Consider the following 14686-nt stretch of genomic DNA (forward strand, 5'->3'; position numbering starts at 1 on the left):
AGAAGGAAAAATAATAATAATGTAATTTTCAAGGAGAATGTAAAGAATCTCAGAGAGAAAGTGGTCACAAATAAACCTGTTTATGAGCTGGTGATGAAATTAATGCTATTTACATAGTAAACAAGGAAGACCACAAAAGTGGTACAGACTGACTTCCTTTCTGCACATTCTGCTCTGCAAATGGAAGATTTCACATCAAGAAACCAGAAAGTCCAGGGCTATGTCTCACTCCAAGCCTTTTCTGCCTCCAGTCTTAAGAGTTACATATGAAGAAACTGAAATATCTTATGACTGGCTGTATATTTTCCACAGAGAAGGAAGTGGAGAAGAGGCATCTGCTATGCAAACAAACCTTCCTGTCACTGTAGATCTTACACATGACGAGAAATCGAAACCAAAGCAAGAATGGCTCGTCACTTGAAAATTGATATTTTGCCCAAGGAGGAAAGGAGATACGAGTTTTAAGTGGCAAGCTGTTCTGACACATAAGTGCTTTTAATACTATGCCACTTCAAAACTCTGTATGTTTGAACCAGCCCAGAGTCACTTCACTCATAACGCTTGCTTTGAGTGACAGCAGGCACTTCCCCCAGGACATAAGACACATTTTAATGGGTTATCTCACCTGGTGATGCAATATTCTTTGTCTCCAGGGATGCCCAGATAACGGGGTCTCTCTCCAGTGGCAATCAGAAATCTTTCTGCTGTGTATAACTTCTGTACTCCTTTGTTATTTGTTGCCTGTAAATAAAAATGCCAGCTATTTTTAACTGTAAAAGCCTGTGACTGTGAGCTCTCATTCCATTAAGCCAGAGGAGGATGGGAGATGTTGTTGGACGCCAAATGCTAGCAGTCTGATCTAGTGAGATCTCTTCATTTGAAGACCAGCCAGCCTTCTCCAGGAAAAGTAGGGTAAAAAAGCTGCAGCGCAGACCAAAAGGTACAAGAAGCCATAAAGGGGGCAATTTCCATTACCTTAATTCTGTGCGGCCCAACAAACTCTCCATAAGCGTTTTCATATGTAACTTTATTCTCTCGGAGAGACACCCGGTAGCCCCAGTTCAGAGAGCCAATATAATTCTGAACCGCTTCGGTCATAGTATCCCAGCTGTGATTTATGGCTGAGGATTTAAAAACAAAACAAAAAAAAGTTAGATGAAAGTTCAGTCCTCAGCTTCCCAAGGCCTTCGTTTTCCATTAGCATGCTATGCAATAACAAACACCTGATGCACAGCTGTGTCTCTCCTATTTATAGATAATTTAATTCCCCAAGGTTTGTGGAGTTTTGCCGACACTCCATGGATTAACAATGTGGGTGAGTGTGGTCCAGTGTATTTTGCAAGTGCTGCTGCATAATCCTCTGAAATCATCCTTTAGAAAGGAAGGTCTTATACACGCAGAACTCACATTTGCTTTACTATTATCACCACTACTATGAACAAACATCTGATCAGCCTTCAGACACTCCGCTTTGTGTCTCCAGCTTTTAGGCAGATAAAATATGTGATCACAATAAATACGGCACTCCTAGAACAGCCTTCCTGAACCTAGTTTTAACTACAGCAACTTTCAGCCCCAGCAAATGTGGCTTATGGCCAGGGATTGAGGGAATTGTACAGTATTTTAAAAAATAATAATAATCTGTAAGGCACCAGGCTATCTGGGAATGCCAAAACCATGAATGAATTCCGGGGTGTGTGTGTGTGTGTGTGTGTGTGTGTAAAGCATACCTCCATCCCTTTGAATCCCACCAATGGTCTCTCTACACTAGGCATCCCCAAACTTCGGCCCTCCAGATGTTTTGGACTACAATTCCCATCATCCCTGACCACTGGTCCTGTTAGCTAGGGATCATGGGAGTTGTAGGTCAAAACAACTGGAGGATGTTGGGGGATGCCTGCTCTACACCCTCCACTCAGGTTAAACTTCCTAAGAGCAGCACAGATTACACAGCCAACAGCCAACATGGGATTCTCTGCCTCTACCTTTGTCATCCAGCTGCCAGCCAAACTTGGGCGCATCCTTTATGGCTTGCCCAAGCAAAGCCGTCTGGTGCATCAGCTTCTTTGGAATGCATCCTACATTGACGCAGGTTCCTCCGAGACCTGCAAAAGAAAGGCAACCTAATGAGTTTCATACGGCAACTCATTATGACAGGACCACCCAGTCATTCAGTACGGCATTCAAATTGACCAGCTGTACAACTATTGGTCCGTAGGTCATTGGCTGTAGCCCCATTCTGTCAGAGCACCCAATCCTTCCTCTGTAACAGCAACCAGAGTCCTGCCTTCCCCAGGGCAACTGGAAAAAACGTTATTGATCTGGACTTTTATTTCTTCAGTGGGAGGCAGATATGGAAGCCAGGGACAAGCAAGGTGGTTTGAAGCCTATGTGACTGGTGCAACAAGGCCACCCGATTTTTCAGGGGGAAACTGGGCCAAATTTTGTCTTCCCTCACCCTTCAGAAGCAGCAGCCAGGGGCACTGTGGCTGAAGGGAAATAAATGGACGATCCCTGTTGCCCCCCAAACTCCAGCAAGATAGGAAAGAGCCATGTCTCATGAGGAGATCATCTGCTTTGCATGGAGAAGGTGCCAGGTTCAATCGTGAAACCCTGGAGAGCCACTGACTGTCAGTGTAGACAAGGCTGACCTAACTGGACCAATGGTCTAACTCAGACAACTTCCTACATTCATTCCACCCAAAAGGCAGGACTGCACTAGGCAGTGGGTGAAGCGTCCTCATCATTTTCAGATGAAGAAAATGGAAGGCAAAGGACTCTGTAGCTGCCGCACAAGATCCAAATGTCACTTCCCCAAGTGAGCATGCTGGCAGTAGGGAAACTGTGATCCTATGCGCTGATTTTTTATTTTATTTTAGTAAGATGGGTCCTGCAAGGCATTTGTCTTCCCTGGGCAGAATCTCAGCACTAAAAATGGTACTGCTGCCAAAATTAAACATTTCTATTTCAGTCTTTACCCATCAAAATACCAAATCAACAAACAGCTACAAAGGGCAACAGTTATTCTTAATATATATTGAAGGGCGAAAAGCTGGCTTGTGCACTGTTTGAAGTAGTACTTTATATGCTCTTTGTGCCCTGGTTCTATAGGCAATCATGTTCAAGGGTTAGGACAGGGAGGAAACAATGCAACATGTACTACCTTATGGTGTCCAAGATTGGAAGAAAATGCCAGATTTGAATGGATGTCTTGATAATACAATAATAATCATCACTGTTATTAGATTCCTATACCATCTTTCCTCCAGGGTGGCGTACACACTTATCCCCTTCCCTTATTTTATGCTCACAACAACCCTGTGAGGTAGGTGACTTGCTCAAGGTCACACAGTGAGCTTCATGGCTGAGTGGGGATTTGAACCCTGGTCTCCCAGGTCCTAGTCAAACACTCTACAAACTATGCCACACTAGTTTCCCTAAAGAAGCAAAGGCTGAGAACCATTTACTTACCCCATCTTGTTCCCAAAGGAGTAGGGACAACAAAATCCAGAACTAGGACCTTCTTGCCAAGTTTGGCAGCTTCCTGGAAATCAAACAAAAAAAAACAACCACAGCTGAAAATCTGCACTGTAAGTAATAGTGGGCCAAGTTGTAAAAAAACAACTGCTTTATTATGAATTTGGGAGATCAATATCTAGTGTTCACAAGGACCAACCTTTCTCCCCAAGTGGGTTACAAATTGATGGGGCGGTCAAACGTCCTGTTATAACCGGAAAAAACAAATGGTCCAACACATTTTGAATTTGCCTGAAGTCTTTTAGCACGTTCTTGGGAGGGGCTTTCCAGGACAACTTCTTTCAATCCTGCCATCTTTCATGATGAAAAGGCAAGGTTGGATTTTTCACGACAATTACTAGTCACGAGAAAAACACCACTTAGCTGAAAGCCACAGGCGCAAAAGGAGGAAGGGAAGGGTGAATGTAACAACACAAACTTTAATTAAATGCTGAAAGATAATTTGGCTGCTCGAATTCCCACAACTCGGTCAAATGATGGGTTGAATCCCATTTACGCGGATGGCCCTCAAGACTTCTGGATCACAGGGCATTTTAAATGATGACACTTCTTAAAATTAGCTTTATTCCCATGCAACAAGTGATGTGTTTGTCAAGTGTTGCTGGCATGTGAAATCAGCCTTCGCCCCCAGCCATGGCCTGCATCTTTAGCATTCCAAAGCAGATCATTATGGGTGAATACACTAAACGCAAGGATGAGTCTCCAGACCCTGGCTGCGCCGCACAACTGAGTATGGGCCAAATCACATGTTATATTATTCACACTTTTCTTAGAGCATGCTTTAGCTGGCCACTTCTTTTATTTTGAAGGAAAGGCAGCCCCTGGGCTCTGATCTAGAATGTGTTCCTGGATCGGGAAACAGTTGCTCGATGAACCCTCAACACCACCCCTCCCCAGACTACAATTTGTGCCTAAAAGGGAAAATAGTTGTGCGGGGCAGGATTCTGGGACAGAAAACTGGCACTAGGCACCAATGCAGACTGAAGATGATGAAGAAGAAGAGTTTGGATTTGATATCCCGCTTTATCACTACCCGAAGGAGTCTCAAAGCAGCTAACATTCTCCTTTCCCTTCCTCCCCCACAACAGACACCCTGTGAGGTGGGTGGGGCTGAGAGACTTCAGAGAAGTGTGACTAGCCCAAGGTCAGCCAGCAGCTGCATGTGGAGGAGCAGAGACGCGAACCCAGTTCCCCAGATTAAGAGTCTACCGCTCTTAACCACTACACCACACTGGCTGCAGGAACCTTCATTGCCAGGTTCCCACAGCTTTAGTTTGAAGAAAAAGCAAAGTGGCTAGGTTAAACATGCTTTTTAAAAAAAGTTTCAACAGTGCAATGTGTAGTTTGGCTTTGAACTTCCAATCTTGGCTGGGTGTATTGACGTGGCAAATCTATCAGCATTCATGGGCAGCTACCAGGACACCAGCTCCTTGGCAGGATCCACTACCACGGTCTCCCCCTGGGCAGCCAGGTCACCTACCACAGGGGATGTCAACTGGCGGCCATTTTATTATTCTACTTTGGCCCCAACATAGCCCTGCTCAGAGGAATTGTGGGAAACTAAGATGGCAGGTGGCTCTCATCAAGTCAGTACAGACACCACCACTGTCACCACCACCAGATAAGCCCAGCAGGAGGCACCCGGATGCAGGATCAGACCCACCAGATGGGCCTTTGCATCTAGAGCCAGCACAGCTCATCTCCCAGTCATGGCTGCTGCAGCTAAGCGCCAGAGGGGGGTGGGAACCCCTGCTGAAAAGAGGCTGGTGTGTGTCAGGGGTTCCAAATGCCCAAAAGGTGGCCATTTGAGTCACCGCAGCACTAATGAATTTACTGTAGCATAAACTCTTCCAAGACAGAGCACTGCTTTCTCAGATGCATGGTTATGCTCAGTTGCGCACAGTCAGCAGGACACGGAGGCAAGGACGGAGGAATGCTACTACAAAGTGAAGTCAGGAGGCTCCCTACTGCAACAGAAGGGTGTTGCCACTTCACTGTACAGAACGCGAATGAAAGATCCAAAGAATAGAAGATCCGATCAGAAAGGGTGTGTGACACCCACTCCCAGCTGGTAACGAATCAACAAAATAAGATGCGGAGTCTACATAAAAACCAAAAGGGAGACAATTGCTATCTGCAAGTGAGCTGGCCCACAAGCCAAACTGACCCCAACCAACTCTGACTGATACTGTCAAAGCTGCAAATGAATTCTAACTCAACAACTTCATTAGGAAGCTTCCTTGGAAACATTTTTCCAAGTTTGGAAGCCTTCAAATGTGGTACAGAGCATTCAGGGAGACTGAAATGCTCTCCCATTTCTGTCCTCCTTGAGTGTTACCCGTTTTAATCCATCATCTGCGTTCCTGGGAAAAGACTGTCTGAAATCCTGGAGAGTCACTGCCAGGAGTAGAAAATGTAAAGCTAGTTGGTCATTATCAGGCAGATTCTCACATTCCTATAATTCTCTCTCTAGTGCTACAGCTTTATCATTCAACTCACAGTAGGAACTAGAAAAAGCATACTAACTACTTTGCTGACATGGGTATGAAACATTTGCTTGCTTTCTCCTTTTCTTGTCCGCTGTTCTCTTCTCCGCTGTTCTCTTCTCCTTTTCCCAAATTCATTAGGCTTGCATCGAGAACTCTAGTGCTCAAGCTGGTGATTAAGCATGGCCTATTTTAGATGGCAGACACTACTCATCAGTACATTACATACTCGTGCTCCCAACTGCAGAACCATCATTTGTCTGCAAAAGGAGCAAAGCCCAACAGTTTAAATAAGGCACTCACACTTAAGTGTAATTAATCACTAGCCTGTTTTTTAAGCCATTGACCACACCAGGTATATCAGAGCTCTAGAATGGCAGCAGCATCTTCTTGGAGCACCAAGATGCATAAACACCGTCTAATTATTCCTGGAGATGATGATCAAAGGAAGCAGGGAAGAGAAAAGAGAAAAGAGGAAGGAGATAGAGACCCCCCCTGCACTATACATTTAAAACAGGATCGCAGGTGGCGCTGTGGGTTAAACCACAGAGCCTAAGGCATGCTGATCAGAAGGTCGGCGGTTTGAATCCCTGCTATGGGGTAAGCTCCCGTTGCTCGGTCTCAGCTCCTGCCCACCTAGCAGTTTGAAAGCACGTCAAAGTGCAAGTTGATAAACAGGTACCGCTCCAAGAGGGAAGGTAAACGCGTTTCCGTGCACTGTTCTGGTTCGCCAGAAGTGGCTTTGTCATGCTGGCCACATGACCTGGAAGCTGTATGCCAGCTCCCTCAGCCAATAACACAAGATGAGCGCCGCAACCCCAGAGTCGATCACGACTGGACCTAATGGTCAGGGGTCCCTTTACCTTTACCTACCACTTTAAACAGTCATGGCTTCCTCCAAAGACTACTGGAAATTGTAGTTTGTTATGGGTGCCAAGAGGTGTTAGGAGAGCCTTATTCCCCTCACAGAGGTACAATTCCCAGAATTCCCTGGGAAGAGGGACTGACTGATACACCATTCTGGGATACAGTCTCTGCCCAATTATCAAGAGCAACGGGATAGGACTCCAGATGGAAAACCTGGTCTTTAGTCAGAGTAGAAATGTTTCCAGAAAAAAGGGGTTCCAGGTCCATTCCAGAAGGTGGATCTAAAACAGATCAGTGACGTTCCCAGACTAGAACTTGCCTTGCAAATCCAAGAAGCCTCTAGAGGAGGAAGGAGCTGAATTTGTCATCCATCCTTTTGCAACACTGAAGTTACAAGTCTGCAGAAAGAAGCGTACAGTGGTACCTCTGGTTGCGAACAGGATCCGTTCCAGAGGCCCGTTCGCAACATGAAAAGGCCACATCCTGAAGTGCCGCGTCTGTGCACGCGTGTGACGCAATTCAGCGCTTCGGCACGTCCGTAACCTGAAAAGACGTAACCCGCAGCGGACGTAACATGAGGTATGACTGTATCTGCACAAGGCCGTTTTGCATATGGACAGAACAGATTGCAAAATCTTTTTCAGACACCGGAATCTCACTCCTACAGTTTAGACAGAGTGGATCCATTCCTAGAGCTCTGGTTGGCTAGATTGCTTTCAAGACCACACTTCTACTTATCATACCTTGGAAGCTGCAAGTCCCCCTGAGCCCCCTCCAATAACTATCAGATCATAGTCATAAGAAGGTCCCAGTGCTTGTCCATTCACATCCAGAAGCTTTTTCAGCGTTCTTTCATGGTGTGCCTAAACAAGAGAAAAATAAATGTGTACATTAAAATGTGTCCAGAATAGCTTGGTACTATGAATCAAGTGATAGGAAAAAACGATTATGGCGGGGGGGGGAATCATATGGGGAGAATAAGGTGCACCAGGAGTGTTTAGCAACACAATGCAAGCTACCTTATACCAAAACAGACCATTGAACCATCAGTGTTATCTACACCAGGTGTGGACCACTGTTTTTTACTAGCATCTCGAGGTCCACCGAGCAGTGCCAGGTGGGGCCAAATGGAGGCACAGGTAAGAGCCTATTGCACTGCACTGAACCATTCACAGGGGATGACCAGAATCTGCGTTATCACAGACCTGGGATGCTAATATGGAAAGAGAAAAAACCTCAGTAGTGATTGTTAGTTATATAAACCCAATCTCTTTCCTTAAGCCACTGCGGCTGTTTGTCCTTGCCGATAACACTGCTGTGGTGATTACGAGGCCCAAAAAAGTAACCACAACAAATCGCCCAAGCTACGAATGTTAAAACCATGACTATATCCAGGAGTGGCACTTTAAACATCACTGGCTACCTTCAGGGCCGTCTTAAGCGGGTCGGGCGCCCTGGCGCGCTGATCGCTCCGCGCCCCCGCCCTGCCCCGTTTCTTCCCGCGGCTGGTGGGCGGGCGCAGCATGGTTTCCATGCGGCTTCGCCATGCAGCGCCCCCCTGCCGCCCCGCGCCACCCAGCCTACCCCTAGAGCCAGCCCTGGCTACCTTGCCCCCAACGCCTCCCCCATCATGTACTAGCAATTGCAGAGATTGTAAGTAAAGAGGCACTCTGTCTGAATTTTCAAATTTGGAATCAAAATTTTCCTGCAGGAAATTTGTTGCCTGTATTGTGGATGACCGGGTGCACCTGCCATCCCCTTTTGTAAAATTTAATAGCTTGTTCCTACTCTCTGCTTTCCGCAGTTTGCTATGTGTGTTATTTGGGGCTGGGGCTGCTGAGCAATGGATGATTTGGCCGTAGGGCAGCAGGCTGGTTTGATTATCCCCTAACCTGCTCTAATCCTAGAAATCTATGAAATGAATAGTGAGAGTCCACAGTCAAATGAATGGAAACATCCTGGATGCCCACCTTTTTGCCTGGAATCCTGCTAGAAACTGATAATATCTCGAGGGGAAATCGCTTTTACTACAAGGTAAAGGAATTTAAATATTCAGATTTGATCAGAATCTTTGCTTTACTAAAGTTAGGAGCACCCACAGTTGTGATGAGAATTGCAATAACAACTTTACATCAATCTCCCCCCCCCTTTCCCCCATGGTGGGGCAGAAGTGGAGGAAAGGGCTGAATCTGCCCCATCTCCCCACCCCCCTTGTACAACCTCCCTAGACTACTTTTGCTTAAGTAAATAAATAAAGTCACAGGGAAAGACTGCAACTCACATCTAGTTAGGGCCTTAATTTCATTTTAGAACTCCCTGCAAAACTATAAAGAGAACTATAAATGTTAAAATCATCCTGTTTAAATAGCAGTTTTGCTGCCCCACTGTCTCCATGGCCAATGCTATGCTTCTCGTAAATAGCCATGCTGCCAAATAATTAACAAACCTGAATTGCCTGTTCACTGGCATGGGGATCCTATTTGCATGAAACTCTCCTCCACTCACAGGTTGATAGCTGTAGACACAAGGCACAGAGACAAGTGTACCTACAAACCCTGAACCCATCTCTTTGGCATGCACATAAAAAAAGCCCGGTCAGCTTTCCTGGAAAGGATGGGCAGGGTTTGGCAAGGCGCCAAGCTGCTTGTTGCAGAAGCAGCCATCATTGTGTGATATGCAGCCCCACTGGTCAACTGAAAAGGCACAGCTCTGTTCAGCTGCAAATAATGATTTGCATAAATATACCCTAGAAGAACTTATCAAAAGCCTAGCCTTTTGTATGCATGCATTTCCTCTACACCAGTTTCGGTGTATGCTCCAGAAATACAGATAAAAATCAAATCATACCATGCCACAACCCAGAAGAACTGGACTGGTAAACTATATCTAAATTTCACAAATGCATTTTGACAGCTGGGGTTGGCAAAACACATTCCATATCCCTCCAGTGTTGTAAATCAAAAATTCACAAGGCCTAAACTTCGCCAGGAGAAAAAAACTGGGGCAGCACTATCCCGCCTCTGGATAAAACGTTTCCGCTACTGTTGACCTTGGTGGTACAAGAGGATCTCAAGAGCAGAAATAAGTCAAATTAGAGCAGTTCCAGAGGACCTAGATTTTTGGAAACGAAAGCATTCAGATTTATTTATTTATTCCACTCTTCTTAACAAGTTATTTATTTATTAATTAGAAATATACATATATATACTGTACTGTTTTCCATTTATTATGTATGCATCTCAAAGCACTTCATAAAATGCATAAAAGCATGAAATTAGCAGCTGTTTAAAATGTCCAGAGATATCCCCTCCAGATGTCCTTTAAATTGGGCGGCCATGAGATTTGTGCTTTCAATACTGTTCGCACCTGCAAAAGGTTTTATTTTGGGGGACGGGGGGGGGGGGGGGAGATAGGGTTGTATCCAATGCCAGTACAACCTTTGAAAGAGTAGACCCTTTGAAGTAATTAGACATGATTAACTTGGGCTTCTTAATGGGCCTACTGGTCAGTAATCGCACAGCTCAAAGATGGAGTTAACTCTTCGTTAGCAAGAAGACAATTTCCACAGGCCTAATCAGCAGAGCAGCTCATTCCCAGTGTTCTTCCTCCATGAAAATCCCACTCTCCTGCTTCAGCTTCTGCCTCTGATTCTGAACTTCTCTCTGCCACAGACTCTCCCAGCTCACTAAGCCCTGTGACCTCTTCAGCTTCCAACACCACCTCTTCCCAGTCTTCTCCCTCTGACCACTCAATTATGGTCCCACCACCAGTCCCTGGGCTCCAAGCCTTCTTCCCTTGGTGATTCCCCAGCTGGTTCCTCCCATCATTCCTCTGCATCCAACCAGTCCCTGATACAATACTTCATTTCCTGAAACCTCCTACTGAAACACTGCAGCTTTTTGTGCCACAAATGTCCCAGTTTATCTTTTGTCCTACTTTCGCCCTTCCAGATGGCAATGCATAAGAACATGAGAAGAGCCAGCAGGATCAGGCCAGTGGCCCATCTTAGTCCAGCGTCCTGTTCTCACTGTGGCCAACCAGATGCTTGTGGGAAGCCAGGAAGCAGGACCCGAGCACAAGAGCACTCTGCCCACCTGCGATGCCCAGCACCTGGTATTCAGAAACATACTGCCTTAGACCATGAAGGCAAAGTTATATCCCTTGTGGACTGCAGTCACTGATAGCCTTATGCTCCATGAATTTGTCTGATCCTCTTCGGAAGCCATCCAAGTTGGTGGCTATCACTGTTTCTGGTGGGAATGAATTCCATAGTTTAACTGTGTGCTTCCCCAATGCACTGGAAAAGCATTTTTTAAAAAACAACAACAAAATGGTGTACAGACAGCCCAGTGTAAGTCCACCACTAATGCACTATGGTATTATTGTGTCCGTGACATGTCACAGATTATACCTGCAAAAACAAAACACCAGTCTGGAGTAGCACACATCACGTCAGAAACTAGAATGGGAAGAAAACCCTCCACAATTCCATATAAAGGACCTTTGTGTTCCCTTGGTATTTTCTGGCTGTTGATATTAACCGTCAGAAAACACCACGGAAACAGAAGGGTTCTTCATATACTTAGAAAGAAGCAACAATACAAATATAGTAAGAGAAATGGAAATATGAGAAGCACTGAAAGGAAACAGCAGAGTGAGCTACACAAAATAAAAGAAGGGTTTGAATAGTTAAAAAGACAGGGAGACTAAGAGTTTGCCTGGCACTGGCATCTAAAAGTCAACAGATTAAGCCACAAGCCTGCTTCTTTTGGGGAAGGAATCCCAATAACTAGGACACCACAGATTAAACAAGTCCTGTTTCTGATCACCTCCTATCTTATCACAGGACCAGCATGGACTGGAAAGTCCTCATATATGATTTATACTTTCCCTTACGAGGAACGGCTTAGGGAGCTGGGTATGTTTAGCCTGGAGAAGAGAAAGTTAAGGGGTGATATGATAGCCATGTTCAAATATATTAAAGGATGCCATATAGAGGAGGGAGAAACATTGTTTTCTGCTGCTCCAGAGAAGCGGACATGGAGCAATGGATTCAAACTACAAGAAAGAAGATTCCACCTAAACATTAGGAAGAACTTCCAGACAGTAAGAGCTGTTCGGCAGTGGAATTTGCTGCCAAGGAGTGTGGTGGAGTCTCCTTCTTTGGAGGTTTTTAAGCAGAGGCTTGACAGCCATCTGTCAGGAATGCTTTGATGGTGTTTCCTGCTTGGCAGGGGGTTGGACTGGATGGCCCTTGTGGTCTCTTCCAACTATGATTCTATGATTTCCAGTGAAGCATGAGGGAAGGTCCCAAAGAAAAGCCTTCCCCCAGATTACTTCCTGTACTCTTAAGTGAACACTACACTACAGCACTGCAAACACCAGGAACAGGAAATGGGACAAGGTCACAATGTAAGCCCTCGTGCTTTGATCATCATACTTTTCAAGTCAGAAGGGAAGTATGTGGGAGGATATGGCAGGGCCTTTTCTGTTGAAGCTCTTACTTTGAGGTACACATTTGCCCCAGACTAAACTTGTTTGTGTTTTTGTTTGTTTCAGGAGACAACACAAATCCTCTATTTTCAAAACACCTATTGGAAAACTGCTGCAAAAAGGGCTGCTTTTTATACAGGCTGCCTTGCATAATTTTCAAGTGACTGTATTTTAAAGCATGTTTTTTGCAAAATATAAATTTTGTGTGCTCTCCTATTACTTGTAAGGCACATGAAGCACTTGTTGCTTGGGAATTCTTAACACTGATACCATTAATAAACTGACATTACTGACTCTTGGGGTGAATGGTGGGCACAAATGGAATGCGACGCTTCTTTCTGAATGCTTTTAACCTACGATTTTTGAACTCAAATCAAGATAAATTAAGAGTAATTCACAGAAACACAACACAGCTTTCAGCACAGAAGCAAGTCACAGGGGTGAGCAGCCTAAGGCCCCCAATGTAATTTAGGACTCAAATTCTCATCAGTTACAGGCCGGCAACATATGTAGAAATCTAGGTTCAGATTACTGTTCAGCTATGCAGCTCAATGAGCATCGCCATCTCTCAGCTTGATGCACCCCACAAGATTATTGTGAAACTAAAATGGTGCTTCAATTTCTTTGGGGAAAGCGTGGGTTCAAAGCGTAGGAAGTATGGTAATTATTCAGCGATCTGTAATCTCATGGAATGCAAATGCTTCCAATCGCACAAAAATGTTTGTCCACAGTCTGCAATGTGTTGCTGGTGGCAGATAGCCATGTTCCTTTGTGTACACATATGCAATAAAGTCAAACCATTATTTTCTAGAAATTGTCTCTTGTTAACAGGAACTCAGAGGGCCCGGCTTACCTGCACAAGTAAGGCCTAAAGACCTGGATGAAAATGTTCCTACCCTTGACCTCAAGGCAACAGTGCGCAAATCACTTACTGCCAACTGTGCTCACTACTGCACAGATCTATCCACGCCCTGGCCAGATCTCTGTAGTTCGGCCATTTTCTGCAATTTATATCCCACCTTTCCTCCAAGGAGTTTAAAGTGGTATGCATGGTTCCTCCCTCCCCGTTTTATCCTCAAAACAACCCTGGAAAATAGGTTAGGCAATGCCTAGCCCCAGCAGGTCACCCAATGAGCTTCATGGATGCTCAGGTCCTTCATCCAATCCCTACTCTAACTGCTACACCACACAGACTAGAGCAGGCATAGGCAAACTCGGCCCTCCGGATGTTTTGGGAACTACAAATCCCATCTTCCCTAGCTAACAAGACTAGTGGTTAAGGGATGATGGGAGTTGTAGTCCCAAAACATCTGGAGGGCCGAGTTTGCCTATGCCTGGACTAGAGGGATATTAAATTTAAACTAAAGCACGGGGGGGGGGCGTTCCAAGGCACTATTCTATCGTTACGCCTCCCTTTCAAAGCCACGCTGCTTTTTTAAAAAAAATAAGTGTTACCGGTAGATTTAACTCTTCCCCCTTTCCCGCCCCATATGCTTCGAAGTGCCCGCGAGAAAACCTAAGACCAAAACACAGGAAGGCGACACGCATTCATTGAACGAAGCAAACGGTGCTTGAGGCTTTGTCTTCTTTGTGGGGGAGGGAAGCGCCAAGACTTACAGCGCAACCCCATGCACGTTTACTCAGAAGCAAGCTTCCCGCCCGCCAAGTTCAGTGCACGATCCCATGCAAGCTTACTCACAAACAAGCCCCACTGATTTCGATGGGCCTTTAACTCCTGGGTAGGTGAGGGTTAGAACACTCCTTTAAGGACGCTGGTGAGAGCTTTGTTTTGTTTCCAACCGTTCCGTTTCCTACCTTCCCAGTCTTTTCTTGGTCTCCGATCTGGTTCTGTCGGACGAAGACGACCGGCACCGACGGCTCCATGGCGAGTTCCAGGACCGCGACTCTCAGCAGCGGCGCATCCTCTGCAAAGGAGAAGAAAGGGGAAGCACGTCGCGTGCGCGAGGAACGCCTTTTATGACGCTTCGAGCCCCGGGGGGGGCTTGGAGGCGTGGCCTCCCGCCTCTCCAGTCTCGCCAAGTTCCTTGAAGCTCTGCGCTGAGTCAAAGGCAAAGTAAGCATGACTTGCTGTTTCTGTGACTCCGCCCCCCTTCCTCCTTCCTCCTCATTACGTCACTTACGTGCCAGGAATCGAACCGGGCCGAATTAGCAACGGTGGGTTTTGGGGCCGGGGGGGGGGGGTAGCAGCAACACGTGGCTCCTGGGCAGCAAGACTCAATGGCTTCAAGTTGCAAGAATGGAGATTCCGACTAAACATTCGGGGCGGGGCGCGGCGGGGGGGG

The 14686-nt window shown here is 45.9% G+C and overlaps 1 protein-coding gene across 1 annotated transcript in view; it reads right to left on the reverse strand.

Annotated features, from left to right (window-relative positions):
* Window positions 1-14396, reverse strand: part of TXNRD1 (thioredoxin reductase 1) — a 37386-nt gene extending 22990 nt beyond the window's left edge. The window contains exons 1-6 of the mRNA XM_035127517.2: window positions 14199-14396; window positions 7634-7753; window positions 3472-3544; window positions 1986-2105; window positions 976-1121; window positions 626-741 (exon numbers count right to left, since the gene is read on the reverse strand). Of these exons, the coding sequence (XP_034983408.2) occupies window positions 626-741; window positions 976-1121; window positions 1986-2105; window positions 3472-3544; window positions 7634-7753; window positions 14199-14267 (644 nt within the window). The 5' untranslated portion in view covers window positions 14268-14396. The remainder of the gene's footprint in view (window positions 1-625; window positions 742-975; window positions 1122-1985; window positions 2106-3471; window positions 3545-7633; window positions 7754-14198) is intronic.
* Between the last annotated feature and the right edge of the window lie 290 nt (window positions 14397-14686).

The sequence above is a fragment of the Zootoca vivipara genome, chromosome 10, assembly GCF_963506605.1.
Source record: "Zootoca vivipara chromosome 10, rZooViv1.1, whole genome shotgun sequence".
Classification (NCBI taxonomy): domain Eukaryota; kingdom Metazoa; phylum Chordata; class Lepidosauria; order Squamata; family Lacertidae; genus Zootoca; species Zootoca vivipara.